Source organism: Raphanus sativus, chromosome 2 (genome assembly GCF_000801105.2).
Source record: "Raphanus sativus cultivar WK10039 chromosome 2, ASM80110v3, whole genome shotgun sequence".
Taxonomy (NCBI): domain Eukaryota; kingdom Viridiplantae; phylum Streptophyta; class Magnoliopsida; order Brassicales; family Brassicaceae; genus Raphanus; species Raphanus sativus.
Genome location: NC_079512.1, coordinates 22553535 through 22569721, shown reverse-complemented (window position 1 = coordinate 22569721; position 16187 = coordinate 22553535). Strand labels below are relative to the sequence as shown.

The 16187-nt window shown below is 30.4% G+C and overlaps 3 protein-coding genes across 3 annotated transcripts; 1 reads left to right on the top strand and 2 right to left on the bottom strand.

Annotated features, from left to right (window-relative positions):
• Nucleotides 1-4129: 4129 nt before the first annotated feature.
• LOC108832411 (putative FBD-associated F-box protein At5g56560) lies at nucleotides 4130-5756 on the top strand. Its single transcript, XM_018605900.2, has one exon. It carries the CDS (start codon nucleotides 4203-4205, stop codon nucleotides 5754-5756), a length of 1554 nt encoding a protein of 517 aa, XP_018461402.1. The 5' UTR covers nucleotides 4130-4202.
• A 2223-nt stretch (nucleotides 5757-7979) lies between these two features.
• On the bottom strand, nucleotides 7980-10685 carry LOC130498906 (uncharacterized protein At2g29880-like). Its single transcript, XM_056992731.1, has 2 exons — nucleotides 9901-10685; nucleotides 7980-9825 (listed from the first exon to the last, which is right to left on the bottom strand). Exons 1-2 carry the CDS (start codon nucleotides 10240-10242, stop codon nucleotides 9091-9093), a joined length of 1077 nt encoding a protein of 358 aa, XP_056848711.1. The 5' UTR covers nucleotides 10243-10685; the 3' UTR covers nucleotides 7980-9090.
• An 83-nt stretch (nucleotides 10686-10768) lies between these two features.
• Nucleotides 10769-13193, bottom strand: LOC108842773 (inositol oxygenase 5). The gene is made up of 11 exons (XM_018615796.2): nucleotides 13041-13193; nucleotides 12784-12916; nucleotides 12624-12708; nucleotides 12264-12468; nucleotides 12081-12140; nucleotides 11904-11956; nucleotides 11677-11799; nucleotides 11513-11582; nucleotides 11347-11425; nucleotides 11138-11219; nucleotides 10769-11007 (listed from the first exon to the last, which is right to left on the bottom strand). Exons 1-11 carry the CDS (start codon nucleotides 13069-13071, stop codon nucleotides 10981-10983), a joined length of 948 nt encoding a protein of 315 aa, XP_018471298.2. The 5' UTR covers nucleotides 13072-13193; the 3' UTR covers nucleotides 10769-10980.
• Nucleotides 13194-16187: the final 2994 nt, after the last annotated feature.

The window sequence follows — 16187 nt, the reverse complement described above, 5'->3', positions numbered from 1 at the left end:
AATACTAAGTCTCATCAATTCAACACATGTAACTTTTATAAAATGTGCACAAAATATACTGAGAGAGAGTAGGTTTGAGAGTTTGAGTCTTTGGATTAGGTAAATATTGATTTCCTTCACAGACTCGAAACTTTTTTAAGCCATGAAAACCCAAAAACACTCAAACCCTAAACAAATACCCAAAAATCCAAAAAAAAACTCAAAATATACAAAAAACCAAAAAAAATAATTTTATCTGAATTATGACCAATGAACCAAAAAATACCAAAAAAACTTATCTAATACCTAATATTTATTTTATAATTTTAAAATTTTACCTGAAACTCGAAACTATAATCAAAAGCTCGAACCTGAAAGTTAAAAAATATATGTAATACCAAAAATATATATGAAATACCCAAAACATAATATACACAAAATATTTTGCATACTGTTTGTATCCGATCGGGACTCAGTAGGATCCGGAACCAAACCGAGACCCGCATGTCCAGAAGACACACAATAGGTGCTTTGCCATGTACTCGAACCCAAACCAAACATATATTTTTGAGGTTGTTTCGGCTGAGTCTTTTGAATCCAGATAAAATTTCCAAATTTTAGAGAGAATTACGTCAAAATGTACATAAAATCTCAAATAAACTAATTTCTAAATTATATAATTATAAATAAGTTTTCTATTTCCATATAATACATACTTAGTAACATAAGAATGTACAATCCAAAAATTATTAATTTTTTATAATCTAAGAAAAACCCGCGCTTTTGAAAGCGCGGATCAAAATCTAGTAACATTTTAAGATACAACTATTGTAATTTCCATTAGAAGTAATATACTTCTTATTCTTTATATATATGTAAATAATTTACTTTATCTTTTAAATGATTTAGAAATCTTCGTAAAAAATACTTTTAAAATTTTATTAAATTTTATAATATAATTTTGTAAGTAAAAAATAAATGACTTTATAAATATTTGTTATGGTTTTATAAGTTTTAATATATGATTTTAATTTTTTTATAAATTATTTACGGAATGGCATGGATTAACACATAACTGACGATAATATATTTATAAAATTGAAAGTTCTTCAAAAATCAAGATCTGTGAAGTTTGAAAGCCTATTGAAGTGTTTAAATTCTGAAAAAAAAATTGAAACATTGTTATCAAAACACATAAATTACTTATCGTATATATTAACCATTGTTATAATTCCAGTATGGTAGCTTCCAAGGCTGAGTTATTTGAATCAATATAATATAGCATGGGATTTGTCAGAAAAAATAACAATATATAGAAAACATTTCAATATACAAAAATATGTTTGCTAGTATTAATATATTAGCAAAATTGATTTATAATATTTTATGTCAATATATGATTTGTGTTAATTTTGTGTTTCTATTGCGCTAGAGCCAAAAAAAAATTGTTTTCCTTTGAATATTTAACATTTCACTCTAGCCCAGTCCTTTTTCTGTTGTGAAATTTGGAGCTAATCATTGATAATCACGAAAAGAAAATGGTACTTATGAGAAAGAGGCCAAATTGAAATTTAAGACACATATAGTGGATGACTGGGTAGGTTTCAACTGTATACATTTTAGTGTAGAATTTATTATGTAGATGAATTTGATATGTGTAAAAGTTTAATTACTTCTTTTCTTCTCGGTTGCCTAAAATTCACTAGGGTATGGACAGAGCAGTGAACCTCGCTAGGATAAACAAAAACATGGTGATACTTAGGCTTAACGAGTTACCAGATGAAGTTATCTTGAATATACTCTCATTCAACTTTAACCATAAAGTAATAATAATCTTTCGTGACATTACACATCATGTATCTTATCACTAGTATTTTGGCCCATGCTATGCATAGACATAGTTGTAATATTTAATATTTTCCAATCTTTTTTTAACACAGCATATTTTTCCAATCTAAAATTTTAGTTAAACACACATACTTTATGATCTGAATCAAATAATTTAATATTATTAATTATAAACAAAACATTGATATAATAAATGTTTATGAATGAAACTGTTAGAATAATAAATTACAGTATGTTACCGTACAACTTGCAACAGACCACGCAAAACATGTTTATTAAGTATAACAAATGCATGAAACGTATCATGTTAAACAACAAAAAATATAACAAATCCATAAATAATGACAAACAGTTTATAAAGAAAATGTGGATATATATTTTTAAAATTTTATATGATTATATTTGTTATTAAAAAAAGAGATCAGAGCGTGACAGAACCAATTACAATCATATGCATTTGTTCACTTTTATTTTCAGATGAAATGAAACGTAAATCCACTCGACTCAAAACAACAAACAACAATTTTTATTTCCTTCTCCTACCGACGTGTTGACCTCCTTCTTTTAAAAGAAATGAAGCTACAAAAACATGCTTGCGATGGATGAAATATCAAAGAGATAAAGCAACTGTAAATAACCTGGCTCGAAAACAAAGTTGAGACTCCAGCAACCATTGATAGCCTCCACGGTGTTCATCATAATCCTCATTGATCTCTGCAAATTGTGAAATAAAATGAATTAATATAAACATGTAATCAGAATTCAATATAAAAGAGCTGTAAATAATGCATGCATCTAAATGTTCGATGAACCGAAATATTTATAGAATAGAAGAAATGATCTATCAGACAATCCCCAAAAGTTTTATAGACATTCTGAGCATTGCGAATAGTAAAAACGTGTGGGGTTATATATAGTTTTATCGTGGAAAACTGAAAAAAAATACGAAGATGGTGGAAGATAGAAACAGTAGTGGAGATAGTGGAAATAAAACAGTTTTATTCGGTTGTTTTAAAATACGTTTGTGAAAGCAATTTTTTAAAAAAGAACTGTTTAATTTTTGAAAAGAAAACACGTGTCAATCACACAATTGCTAATTGACTTCTGTTTTATAGTATAAAAGATATCATATACCAGATGCAGAACAAGAAGAGAAGATGACCTTATCTAAGGTAGTTAACAGGTGGTTCTAAAGTGCCAACAAGTATACTGATATACTTGCATGTCCTCAAAACTTTTTATGAATGGATGAATCGAATGTTTCATCAAAAGATCCAAAAGGTTGTTACCAAGAGAAAAAAAAAGAGTGAGTAAAACAATATCGAATTACAATTTAAAAAAAACAGTATCGAATTTGAATTTTAATGTAATGTCCCGACCGCCCACGGCTAACGGCCGTGCATTAATTTTCCAAAACTCGAAACTATTGTTTACTGACCATGCAATTATCACATGATCTTTCCCCGTGTTTTGGTCTCACTCGTACGGTATCGCAAATCACTTTCCGATAGGTCAACCCAAGCACGCTTAACTCTGGAGTTCTAAACGGATGTATGACGGAAAAGGTAAGTCAATTTTGATGACGTAGGTATCCAAATCAATTCTCTTAAGCATTTTCACATATCACAACTCGGGATGTTACAATTTACCTCCTCTCAAAAAACGCAACGTCCTCGTTGCGCTCCACGACATGTTTCAAGATGCCTCTCGGATCAGAACCGAGGCGTCTAACCAGCTTTGATACCACTTGTAACGCCCCGACCGCCCATTGCTAATTAGCCACCCACGTCCGCTCACTCGGCCCGTGGGCCCCACCTATCCGACGGCCGTGCGTTAATTTTCCAAAACTCGAAATCATTATTTACTGTGTTTTTCCGTATTTTGGCCTCACTCGCACGGTATAGAAAATCACTTCCCGATAGGTTACCCATCTTTTCACTACTCTATCCCAAACACGCTTAACTCTGAAGTTTTAAACGGATGTATGACGGAAAAGGTAAGTCAACTTTATTGATATAAATAGCCAAATCAATTCTCTTAATCATTTTCACATATCAATAATCCGGGATGTTACATTTAAATCATTGAAAACGTAGTATTTAGTTGAAATCTAGCTAAGTCTTATCACATAGGAAAATAACCGCATTAATAACTTGATGGCCCTAATCCAAGTATAAATGGAAAGGTATCTAAATAGAAAAAAGGAAAGAAATTTGCAATCAATTAATTAAGGGATTAGGAAAAGAAATATTGAAATTGGAAAAACAAAGATCTGAAAAAATTAGATTTTTGTTGATTTGTTTCCTTTTCTTCTTTTTATATATTAAGCCCTCGTTTCCTTCTCTGCTTAAAATTCGCGAGGGCAGTGAAAAAATATGGTGATGAAAGGGAGGCTCAACGAGTTACCAGATGAACTGATCTTAACGATACTCTCAAAGCTTCCGACGTTTAAAGAAAGCGTTGCAACACGTCTCATATCAAGACGGTACGAGGTTCCTTGGAATCTTGCGCAGGACGTCACGCTTGAAGATAACGATGAAGAGAGTTTAATAAGTTTTGTCTATGGATCTTTGCTGTCAGAAGATGCTCCAGTTCTAGAGAGGTTGCATCTCAAGCTTAACCGGTACCATTCGGCTTCAGCCATCGACTTTTTGGTTCAAACCGCGGTTAACCGAAACTTGAGAAAGCTGAGATTCGACTTGTTTGGTGAAACCCTAGAAACACTGCCGAGTTGCTTGAGTTCATGCACAACCCTAAAATCGTTGATACTACGTGAAGTAAGTATCGTGGTTGTTCCTTATGATTTTCGTTTGCCATCGCTCAAAAGTCTACACCTTTTCTCGGTTAAGTTCTTGGGCCTCGAATCTGTTGCAAGTCTTTTACGAAGTTGTCCGGTTCTTGAATATTTGGTTTTAAACCGAACCAGATGTGATGTGGTCGATGTGAATAGTGAGTTTTCTCCCCTTTGGTTCTGCTTATCATCACTCAAAAGTCTTCACCTTTGCTCCGTTATATTCTCCGGTAATAATTCTGTTACACGTCTTTTACGAAGGTGTCCGGTTCTTGAATCTTTGGTTATAAACCAAACCAAATGTGACTACGAGATGTTCGAGGTTGATTTTCCACCTAGATCTTGTCTGTCATCGCTCAAAAGTCTTCACCTCTCGTCGGTTAACTTCTCGTGTGATGAATCTGTTGCAAAGCTTTTAGAAAGTTGCAAGGCTCTTGAAGACTTGTTCATAACCCGAACCAAATATGACAACGTGTGGTTATTTAATATCACCGTGCCTACTCTCAAGAGCTTATCTATTAATAACGCGAAAGTGAAACGCGCTGATGCTCCTGGGTTTGCGATAAATGCTCCTGCTTTGGAGAGATTAAACGTTAAGGATAGAGTCAGTAACTTTATGATGTTTGGTTATATGCCCGAGGTGACCACAGCAAATATCGAGGTGGTTTGTGAACAAACTGAGAATTTTATAGGATCTCTTACCTTCATCCAACATCTGTCTCTCTGTTCTCCAACTTCAAAGACTCCATATACTAGTGGCACTGTCTTCTTCTTTCTTGAACATCTAGAGCTATGCACATGTTCTGCTAGATGGGCGGATCTACTTGGCTCTATACTCAATGACGCTCCAAGGCTTCAATCTATCAAGCTTAAGTCGAAATGTGGTGCTGGTTTCAAGCGTCCGATGGAACTCTGGAACGAGCCAATAGTTGTTCCGGAATGTTTAGCGAAGCATCTTGAGTTCTTGGAATGGAGAGAATATGATGGGACAGAGCAAGAGAGGAAAGTGGCTGCCTACATACTAGCAAGCGCTACTTGTCTAAAGATGGCTACATTCTCGACAAGATGTGGAGACAAATGTACAGAGTTAAATAAAATGTCTAGAGTTTCAGAGATATGTCAGTTAGTGTTTGAGTGAACTCTTAGGTGATGGTGTGTGTCTATAGAATACAAGAGAGGTTCTTTAGCTTCCTTCGTCCTTGTTCCCTGACTCTTTTGAGATAGTGCGCTTTAAAAGACTAGAGAGTTTTCTTTTGTTTACATTCCTGATAAACGAAGACAATAATATCACATATATTAGGAGTAGGCAAAAAAAAAAAAAACGAACCAACCGAATCAAAACCGATGCAAACCGAATCAAAGTCTACTATCAAATAGTTTGGTTTAAGATTTTTCCAAACCAAACCAACCGAACCGAATTAAACCAAACTCATAACCAATGTGCTTTTGTATATAAATTAAACTAACTATCATCAATATAAAATATACTAAAATCCTAATACTAAAGTCACTGTAAACTGTACTAATGATGTTTTTTAATTAATTTATTTATTTTAGTTAATTTTGGTTTGATTGTGTTCTAATAAATTTTTATGTGGTTTGTTAGGGTTTTTCTTTCAGTTTATATTATATTTAATTTACATAGTTTATTTTTAAGAGGCATTATTAATGATGTTTTTTAAAAAAAATATTTACTGTAGTTTACTTTGATTTTATTGTTTTCTTATAAATGTTTTTTTAAGTTTTTTGTTTTGGTTTTATATGGGATTTAGTCAAAATAATTTATTTTTTTATAGTCACAAACATGATGATATCATGATCATGCGTTTATGTTTTAAAACATGGTTTCTCTTAAAAGAACTAAACTAGGGGAATCCCATTGAACTGAATCGAAAAACAAACCAAGCCGAATACAAACCGAACTAAATTCAAACTGAACTGAAACTGATCCAAACCAAACTAATTATAGTTTTACTTTGGTTGGAAAAAATATATAACCGAATTAACCAAACCAAATAAACATAGACCAACATGATAAAATAACCGAAGTGTCCACTCCTAACTTATATCGTAAAACAGTCTCAAAACATAATTATATCTACGTACATGATGCTGACATCACCAAGTCCTGTATTCTTAGTTTGTTTCCGGAAAAATCGCATAAAAACCACTGAAGTTGACAAAATTTTACACTTTAAATTTTGGAGTTCAATTGCTAACAATCTAAACAATAAAACTTGTTCAAATAACACATTAAACATCGAAACTAACTTATTTATTGCACACATCAAAATTGTAACCGCTAACTGTTCATGAGCAGGTAAAAATTGGTGACGTGGCGGTTTACTTAAGAAAAATATTTTAACTAATAAAAACAAATAAAATTAGATAAAAATTCAATATAAACTCTAAAATTGATAAAAAATTCAGGAAAAATAAAGAAAACAAAATAAAATTCATAAATTCAAAAAATAATTGTAAAGAACGATAAAAATTAGGAAAATTTTAATCAAACCTGTCAAAATAAAAATCCAAAAATTCAAAAAATTAAAATAACGTAAATGAAAATAGTTTACAAGAAGTCAAAATAAAAATTATAATTTCAAAAAAATTCAAAAATTTAATATTCAACAAAATGTTTTAAAATCTTAATATATTTCGTACTATCTTTTTACAGTGATATGATTAAATTTGTCACCATCACCGCTATGTTGAATCCGAATCGAAATTTTTCAAGTGGCTTGTTGGTTCAAAATATCTAGGATCTGAAGTATCCAAAACTGAAAATTAATAAAGATCAAGAAAAAAATAAAATTATAAAGTCAAAAAATTGTAAAAATCGATTAAAATTAAGAAAAAACTAAAAAATAAAACCATGAAGTTGGCAAAAATTGGTAAAAACTATGAAGTTGACAAAATTTTACATTTTCAAGTGCCTTGTTGAATCCAAATCTCTAGGATCAGAAGTATTTGAACCCGTACACCCGAACCCTCATATGCCTACCTAAACACCAAAAGGTTTGGGTTTAAGTACTTTCCATATTTTGTTTTGATTTTTTGAATTTTTATTTGTTTTCCAGATTTTTATAAGTTCCCTTTTTAATTTTTATTGATTTTTATAATTTATTTATTTTAATTTTGTGAATTTATAAATTTTTAATTTTGTTAAAATTTTGATTTTAATTATTTTTACTAAGTTTTTCTTAATTTTAATCGATTTTTACAATTTATTTTAATTTTAATTTTTTGAATTTATAAAATAATTTTTATTATTATTATTTTAATTCCTGAATTCAAGGTGAGCTTGCATGCACTTGAAGATAAATTATTACTGATAACGATGTGTGTTTCTTAGGGGGTGTTATTGGATTCTGAATTTGCAGAGAGTTTTATAGATTTGAATTTTATAATGACTCTAGTGTTATTCAATTAAGACTTTTAAAAACTATGTTAAAGTCTGATGTTATTGGTTTATGAATTTATAATTAGTAGTTAGAAGTTTACAAAAATCTTGAGTTATTGGATTCATTGTTTTATAATGTCAATAAAAATTTTGTGTTATTCAAAAAATAACGAAAGTTATTGACTTTGTCATCTTTTAAAATTTGTAGTTATTAGATCATTGATTTATGAAAACTTCCTTCATAAAATATGTCTCTCGAAGTATTGCAACTAGCCCTAGTATTCTCAAAAACTCTTTTTCTGAAGGTTTTGCAAAAGTTAATAGATCGTTTCTCGACAACTCTCTTCTCTGTCTGCTATGTTCACTTACCAAATCATGATGCGTGTATGACTTGGGATGGAATATCTGTGGAGATCGCTCTCCTCAGAGTGAACAGCTCCAAATCCACCTAACTACCCTGTCAAACCCTCGCCTTTCAAGTGTTGATGATTCTTATTGCTGGAGAATAAATGATCAAGAGCTCAGTTCTTTCTCGGCAAAGAAGACATGGGAGTCTGTTAGACAACGCGAGGAGGAGAAGCCATGGACCTCTAATGTGTGGTTCAAAGGCTCTATCCGTAAGTATTCTTATACTATGTGGCTCGCTCATCTGGATAGACTTCCGACGCGCTTTCGTATGGTAATATGGGGTTTAAAAACCTCTTCTAATTGCTGCTTTTGTGACTTGGAACTTGAATGCGGAGACCATCTCTTTTTATTATGTGAAGACAACTTCCATCAGGTATGATTGTCCTCGGTCCTTCACCTTCGTTTTGTAGGAGCAGCTGCTCACCTTCGTTTTCTGATACTCCTAAAAGGAAAGGAAGTAGCATCTTATGTGGTGGGAGTCAATATAGGCATATACATTCTTCTAGGAGATGTAATAATAAGCTGAGTGTTGTACCTTTGCTTAGATATGGTGGTGATAGTAGAGGAGGGTCATCTTTAGGGATTGATGATGATCTTTCAACTGAGTTCGGAGAGATTGATTTAGAGTCTCAAAGTAGATTAGATGGGGGAAGATGGTCTACTAGTTGTAGGAGTCAAGAAGAAGGAAGTACACTGGAAAATATGCAGAGTTTGAGTAATAAGTACAGACCGATGTTCTTTGATGAACTCGTCGGACAGAGTGTAGCTGTTCAGTCATTAATGAACGTTCTTCTACTGTCATGTCTTTGAAGACACTTTTCATCTCAAGCTTATGAATCAAGGTGATAGCTTTGTAGCGAGTATGATTGTCTAAATTAGGAATCTCCTTCATGGCTTCCCATATGTTGTCTCTTTTTCTTTCAGCTTCCTTTTCTTCTTCTTCTCGCTTTACCTTTTCCTCTCTTTTCTCAGCTTCTCTTTGTTGTCTTTCTTCTCTTTGTTGTATGACACTAAGGATCTTGTTGCTAACCTTGATCATAGAATCATCCTGATCATTTTTCAGCTTATCTGCATCATTAGTAGCTTCCCTTTTAGATCTCTTCCTTGGATGAAGCTTTTCTGCACGGCTTTTTGAACTGATATCTGGAAAAGTTGGCATACCACATTCTGGTGATGGCTGTTGAGATGACAATTCAAAAATTTCATCACTGCTTTGATGAAGATTTATGTTTTCTCTCACTTGAGTATTCTCCTCAACTCTAAACGTTCGAGCATCTGTAGTATCACCCATTCCAACTGCAGAACGACCAGTAGCTACACCATTTCCAAATATGAGTTGCAGATCTTCAAATTTTGCAATAGATTCATATCGTAGATGGGTATGTGTAGGATGTTTCTGTGGATAAAAAAAATAGTTTTCAGTTATAATACTTTTGAAACCTTACTAAATTTATGTAATCAAAGTACATACCTTTAAATACTCATCCCATACTTCATCTGGAGCAGTAAACCTTTTTGTGTCAGGATCCCATCCAAATCCGGAGCTACAGCGTTGAAGATCCAAATAGTTTTGGTGTATGGTTCGTAAAACTTTTATTCTACTTAGATAGTGCTTGTGTTCTTTTTGGCATCCAAGTTTTTCAATGAGAACATGTAAGATTTTTTGCTCCACTGTAAACTTGTTTATTAGACCACTAGCATCACGCCAATTCCGATGAATAGCATCGACAAGGAGATCGACCAAGAGTTTTGTTTCCTCTGGTCCCCATTGACTATATGTACCTTTTTCTTTACTTTTTTGTGAATCTCCCATCAGCTAGTTATAGTAATATATCACATAATTCAAAATCAAAACAGATAGGAAAAGAAGCGCAATGCAAAATAAAAATAAAAAAACTCAATCAAACGATGAACAATGCATGCATGTTACACGTGCAAATACAAAACACAAAAGTTAAAGAAATGAGTATACCTGCAGAGGCAAAAGTTCTAGCAAAGCTATTGATCATAAGTCGTCTTTGACTTGGAGATAATTTATAGAGCTTTGCGTTGTGAAGGGATAATAACAAATGCAACAGATATATATTATTCAATACTTTAGAGATAAACTCTACAAAAGTTTATAATTATCTAGCTTTGAATTCTGTTATAATCTGTAAAATTCTTCGACAAGATTTTTAAGAATCTAGAAATTCCTTTTAATTCTATTAAACTCATTATTTTCTAAAATAATCAAAACTATTTTAAAATCTTAAACCAATAACACCCCCTTAAACTCCATTAGCAAGCACTCTAGAAATTCAAACGAAAAAAAAAACGATACACTATTATCTCGAGAATTTTTAAAACAGAATGATTATATTATTTTTATTCATAGTTTAAGAACGACATGATATAATTTTTATTTGTATCAACATTAGCTAACGCCAATGTGATAATAGAACTTTATTAACTGGGCAGTAATGCTTTCCAGTGCTTACTTAAACGACTACTAATAATCAGACACCATTTTATCTTCTATGTAAGACTTCTTGGACGCCTTATTGCAGTTTCACCACCTCAAATTCTCCGGGAAATACTGAAAATCCAAACCAAAATATATTATTGAAATTGAAAATAAAGAAAGGCAATATACTATCACAATGTTGTAAAGTAAATTATCATATTAACTATTCATCTTCAAACGAGATGAAAGTAAAGTTCCTCACCTTCTTGATTAAAGACATGTAGTATGGCTTAACCTTCTCCACATCTACCTGTACTTTGCTCTTGCTGTACAAGTCGTACTTGCTATATTATCAACACAACTTTTTAATTACAGTCCGATAATTAGAATCAAAATATGTTTGATTAAGATATATTTTGTATGGTGTTCAAAAAAAAAGAAGATATATTTTGTATTAATAAAATAGGTTACTTGAAAACATGGAGCCATTTGAGATTATCCTTGTCTTCCTCGTTCATAAGGTGAGTGTAACCTCCAGCCTTGTGCAATGCTACATATATAAACGCTAATTAATAAACCATTATGTTACTAATTAAGAGTTTGTTCGTTAGTTGCCTTCTTAATATATTATGCTTACGGTAAAAGGAATGGTATCGGATGATAAACAATCCCTGGGATGGCAAAGTGCTTCCGTTCTCCTTTGCCACCTATATGAACATATAATTAGCAATTTTACAAAATGTTTAACTTGGAAACTAATTATAATATCTGATAAATTACAGTGGTAAATTAAAATATTACCAGATACATGTAATCATCATGCCCCCATGACATGAAAACATTTTCGAGTCCACATCCTTCAGAATAAATCCCAGTTTTGGTGTTGTAACTTGGGTTGTTAAAATCAGGGTTTTCCATAAAATACTGAAAAATATAAAAGATTAAATGAAAATAAGAAATGTCAAATTCTAAATCAATTGTTTTATAAATATAATTTAAACTCTAAATACTAATATGTTTTTATGTACCTTGTGGTGTATGTTAGATTCTTCAAATGCACAGCCAACGGGAAATGTGTCGCCTACAAGTTTAGATATGGGATTCATATGTTACTAAAAGCTGAAAGTTTAAAGATAATCAGTCAAGAAAACATAATAATTAATTAAATTCCTTTTCATTATAAAACCACTAATAATTAGACTTACCAACAACAGCCCACTGGGCAAGCCCTCCAAACTGTGGAAGAGTAAGAACCTTCCCAAGATCTGGAAATTCATTACAATGTTAGCGTTTAAAGGATTCTTATATATGATTTGACCCAAAAAAAAAGATTCTTATATATGAAAATTATTATTTATTGTATTTTGCCATTTTTAACGATTAATTACCATGGATAAGAGCAGTGAGATGAAGCCAATCTTCGTTAGGATAATCTTTACGGATAGCTTCAGCGGATTGAAGCAAATGCTGAATTTGTGGTTCATCAAGATCAGGATCACTCTCGTCCACCACTTCGTTAAGAAGTTCACAACATTCCCAAATGTTCATCACCATCTTGTCCAGTTTTCCATACTCCTGTCTCATTTTCTTTACCTGAAAAAGAATGATAACCGTATTTAGAGTATTAAACATACAGTTATCATTTATAGTTCACAAATCACTTTTATACGTAGCGTACATACATTAACCCCACAAAAAAAAGGCTAATAAACCGTAAACTATAATTGTAATAATAAAACAGATCTTACAAAGTCTAAAGTTTGGTTTGTGTGTTGTGTTTTGTAGAACTCTTCAACGCCCTTCTGCCTCTCGTTGTTCGCATCCGCGTAGTCTCTACACAATTTACATTAATCATTAATTTTTCTTTATTATTTGGAAGAAAAAAAATTAATTACACATTAAACCAACCTGAACTGATGACCAAATGCGTTCACTTCAGGAGCCAAAAACACATCATCGTCCGGTGATGTCTTCGACGTTGGAATTATGTTGTCCAGTTGTAAATCTTCGGTCTTCTTTTGTGTCTTAAAATCTTCATGCACTGGTTTAAAAAAAAACATAAAGTAAAAACTATTAAATTTTTTTCTCCAATTTTGTTAACGTAATGGACACTTTCTTTACAAAAAGGCGTAATTTTTGAAGTGAATGAAGATAGATATGTGTACCAAAAACAGGGTTTTCGACAGGGATAATCATCTTCAACAACAACAAAAAAAGGAGAAGTAAAAGATGAATTGAAAACTAAAAGATCGAGAGAGAATTAACGTCTAGGTAGATGTGTGATTTGATGGAGACACAACAAAGCATTTGTAATGGTGATGGATTCTGAGAGGATAATCACTTTCCTCTATATTTAGAGAGAAATCCAAGTCTTATTTGACCATTAATTATTTAGCAAGTAGCACCAAGATTTACCCTCCCCTCAAAAAGACAAAATCCATAAATAATTTTTAAGAAAATCTGACCAACATAAATATGAATGACATGTCAAAACAAAATACTTGTTAGAAGTTATATTAAGTCAAACCATTATGATATTTTTATACGCTACGTTGATTTGTCCGTCAGATAAGAATATACCCAACCTTATATGGTCAATCCTAATCTAAGAAGAAAAACATAAAATTGAACTGAGATCAATATTTTTGGCATATTTATATACTCTTCTTTATAAGGATTTGGCAATGTATCATGTTCAGATTAAGTAGACAGATACAGTTAGCATATACACACACCCATATATATTCCAAATTAGTAAAGAAGAATATTCCATCATATTCTTAGTTTTCACAATTCTTAATATTTATATAATTAATTAATTAATTTTGTAAAAGAATTTTAATGTACTTAATTTTTCATTTTGATATTTGTATTGTTCTCTTTATTTAATAACATCGGTCTCTTTTCTTTTTATACTTTTACGTATAGTTTTTTGGGATTTTTAAAAATATAGATATTATGTTGTTATTTGTAAATAATATCTTTTAATAAACTTGTTAAAAATTAAAAAAACATGAAATGTCATGATAAAATAGTAATCAAATAAAAAACTTAATTTTATATATTGAAAAGAGAAATAAGTCATTTCAAAATTATTATTAATATGAATATAATGTATAAAAATTAAATAATTATAACATGTGCAAATTTCAAAACATTTAATGTAGTATTAAGCATATATATTTGGTATCTTTTATAATTTTCGATATGGTAATACATGTATAATATATTAATAAATAACTGCAAAATGATTATATTTGCATGTCCACACCATATATCTAGTCTAGTTAAAAGTTTAAGTTATGATTCACCAAGCAAAAAACCAATGCATTTGGTTTGGAGATGTGGAGCTTAAGCTATGCACTATATATATTAATATTAGATACTCTGTTCTTCGAATTGCATGAATTATTATTATATTTTATTTTATATGATATTTGTTCCTCGAATTGCATGGATTATATTAATGATCTTTCTCACTTTTTTTTGCTTAAAGCTTTATTTTTCAAAATTTTGATATTTTTCCTTCTTTTTTATTTTACATGTAATTGAAAATTTCGAACCAATAAGAAGAACATGATAGTGTAGGAACATGGCTCAAGGAAGCCAAAATGTATTGTAACTAGAGTATCAGTCTTGAATAAAACTAGAATTTGATTCACGTATATGTGCTAATGTATTTTTTTCAAAATACGTTATTATTTATTTCGATGCCACTATTATATATCATATATATGTTATCATATTAATTAATTGTATTTTATAAATAATTATATAATTAAAATTGTTTTATATGTATCATCATATAAATAATCACATATATTATATTTTCAAAATTTAATATGAAATACAGAAACTATAATTTATGTTAGTGTTTGAAATTTTGCTTTGTATTGTATTTTTCTTATATTTATTGAAAATATTTTTATAATGGTTATTGAAAAATATTTTAGTAAAAGAAAATTTTGAATTTATATATATATATTGAATATTTTTTGATATAATCAATTTTAAATTATTATTTTGATTTGAAATATGTATATAAAGTTTAAATTTTGTTTTATGCTTATTTTAGACAAAAGATATTTGTAAGTAATTAGATTGAGTTAATTTCGTATATTTTAAAGATGGTCGAGATACATAGTTTCTCTTAATATAATGGACTTCCAATTTTTTTAATAATATAAACTTATTACGCGGATGTATTTTTCAAAAATACATTGCTACTTGTTTTTCACGTTACCATTATATATCATATATGTGTTATCATATAACTAATCTTATCATACGTACCATCATATGAGTAGTCATATAATTAATAGTGTTTTATATGTACCATCATATAAATAACCACATATATTATATTTTAAAAACTTAATTTTAAATATATAAACCATGATTTAAGTTAGTGTTTGAAATTGATTTTTGTATTGTATTTTCCTTATATATATTGAAATATTTTTTTATAACGGTTATTGAAAAATATTTTAGTAAAAATCAATTTTTGAATATATTGAATCAATTTTTGATATAAATCAATTTTAACTTATTATTTTGTTTTGAAATATATATAAAATTTAAATTTTGTTCTATGATTATTTTAGACAAAATATATTTTTAGGTAATTTGATTGAACGTTGTTTATATATAAAGTGATTCAGATAGATAATCTTTGATAATATAATAGATTTCTATTTTTTGAATAATTAAGTTTATTATTTTTTTAGTATACTACTAACCATGTTCAAACAACATTATATTTTTTTCGTTTTTTTATCCATGTTTTCCAACAAATCTCAAATGTATTTTTCTCTTAAAAGGCCTAAATAAAAATACTTCTCTCGTAAATAATCGGGCTTTTTGGAGTCTTCTCTTATTTGAATTGACTTAAGCATCAGTTGATCAGTATTTCCTCATCTTCTTCCTCCTTGCTATCCTATGCTCTTAACTTTTCTTCAGAATCAACTCCTAAGGTTCACGGAGGCAATGGCTTCAGGATTCAGTGTCATCCCTGATTAAGTCACAATAGAAGGAACTCTCCTAGATTTTACAGATTTTTCTCAGCTTCAACAAAGACAGAGAGTGTGAAGTGATCGAAGATTGGCACTATTTTGGGTTTTCAGGTTTTATTATTTATTCTTCACAAAACAGTTCACCGGTGCATTACATAGAATTACCCAAGCAATTCAAGAACATCATAATCACAGTTTATTGGATGCTTCCATTATCCGTACAGTAGAACCATATCATTCAATAAACCGTTACCGTGTTATCGGTCTTAGAATTCAAACTAAATGATAAAACCTGTAGTT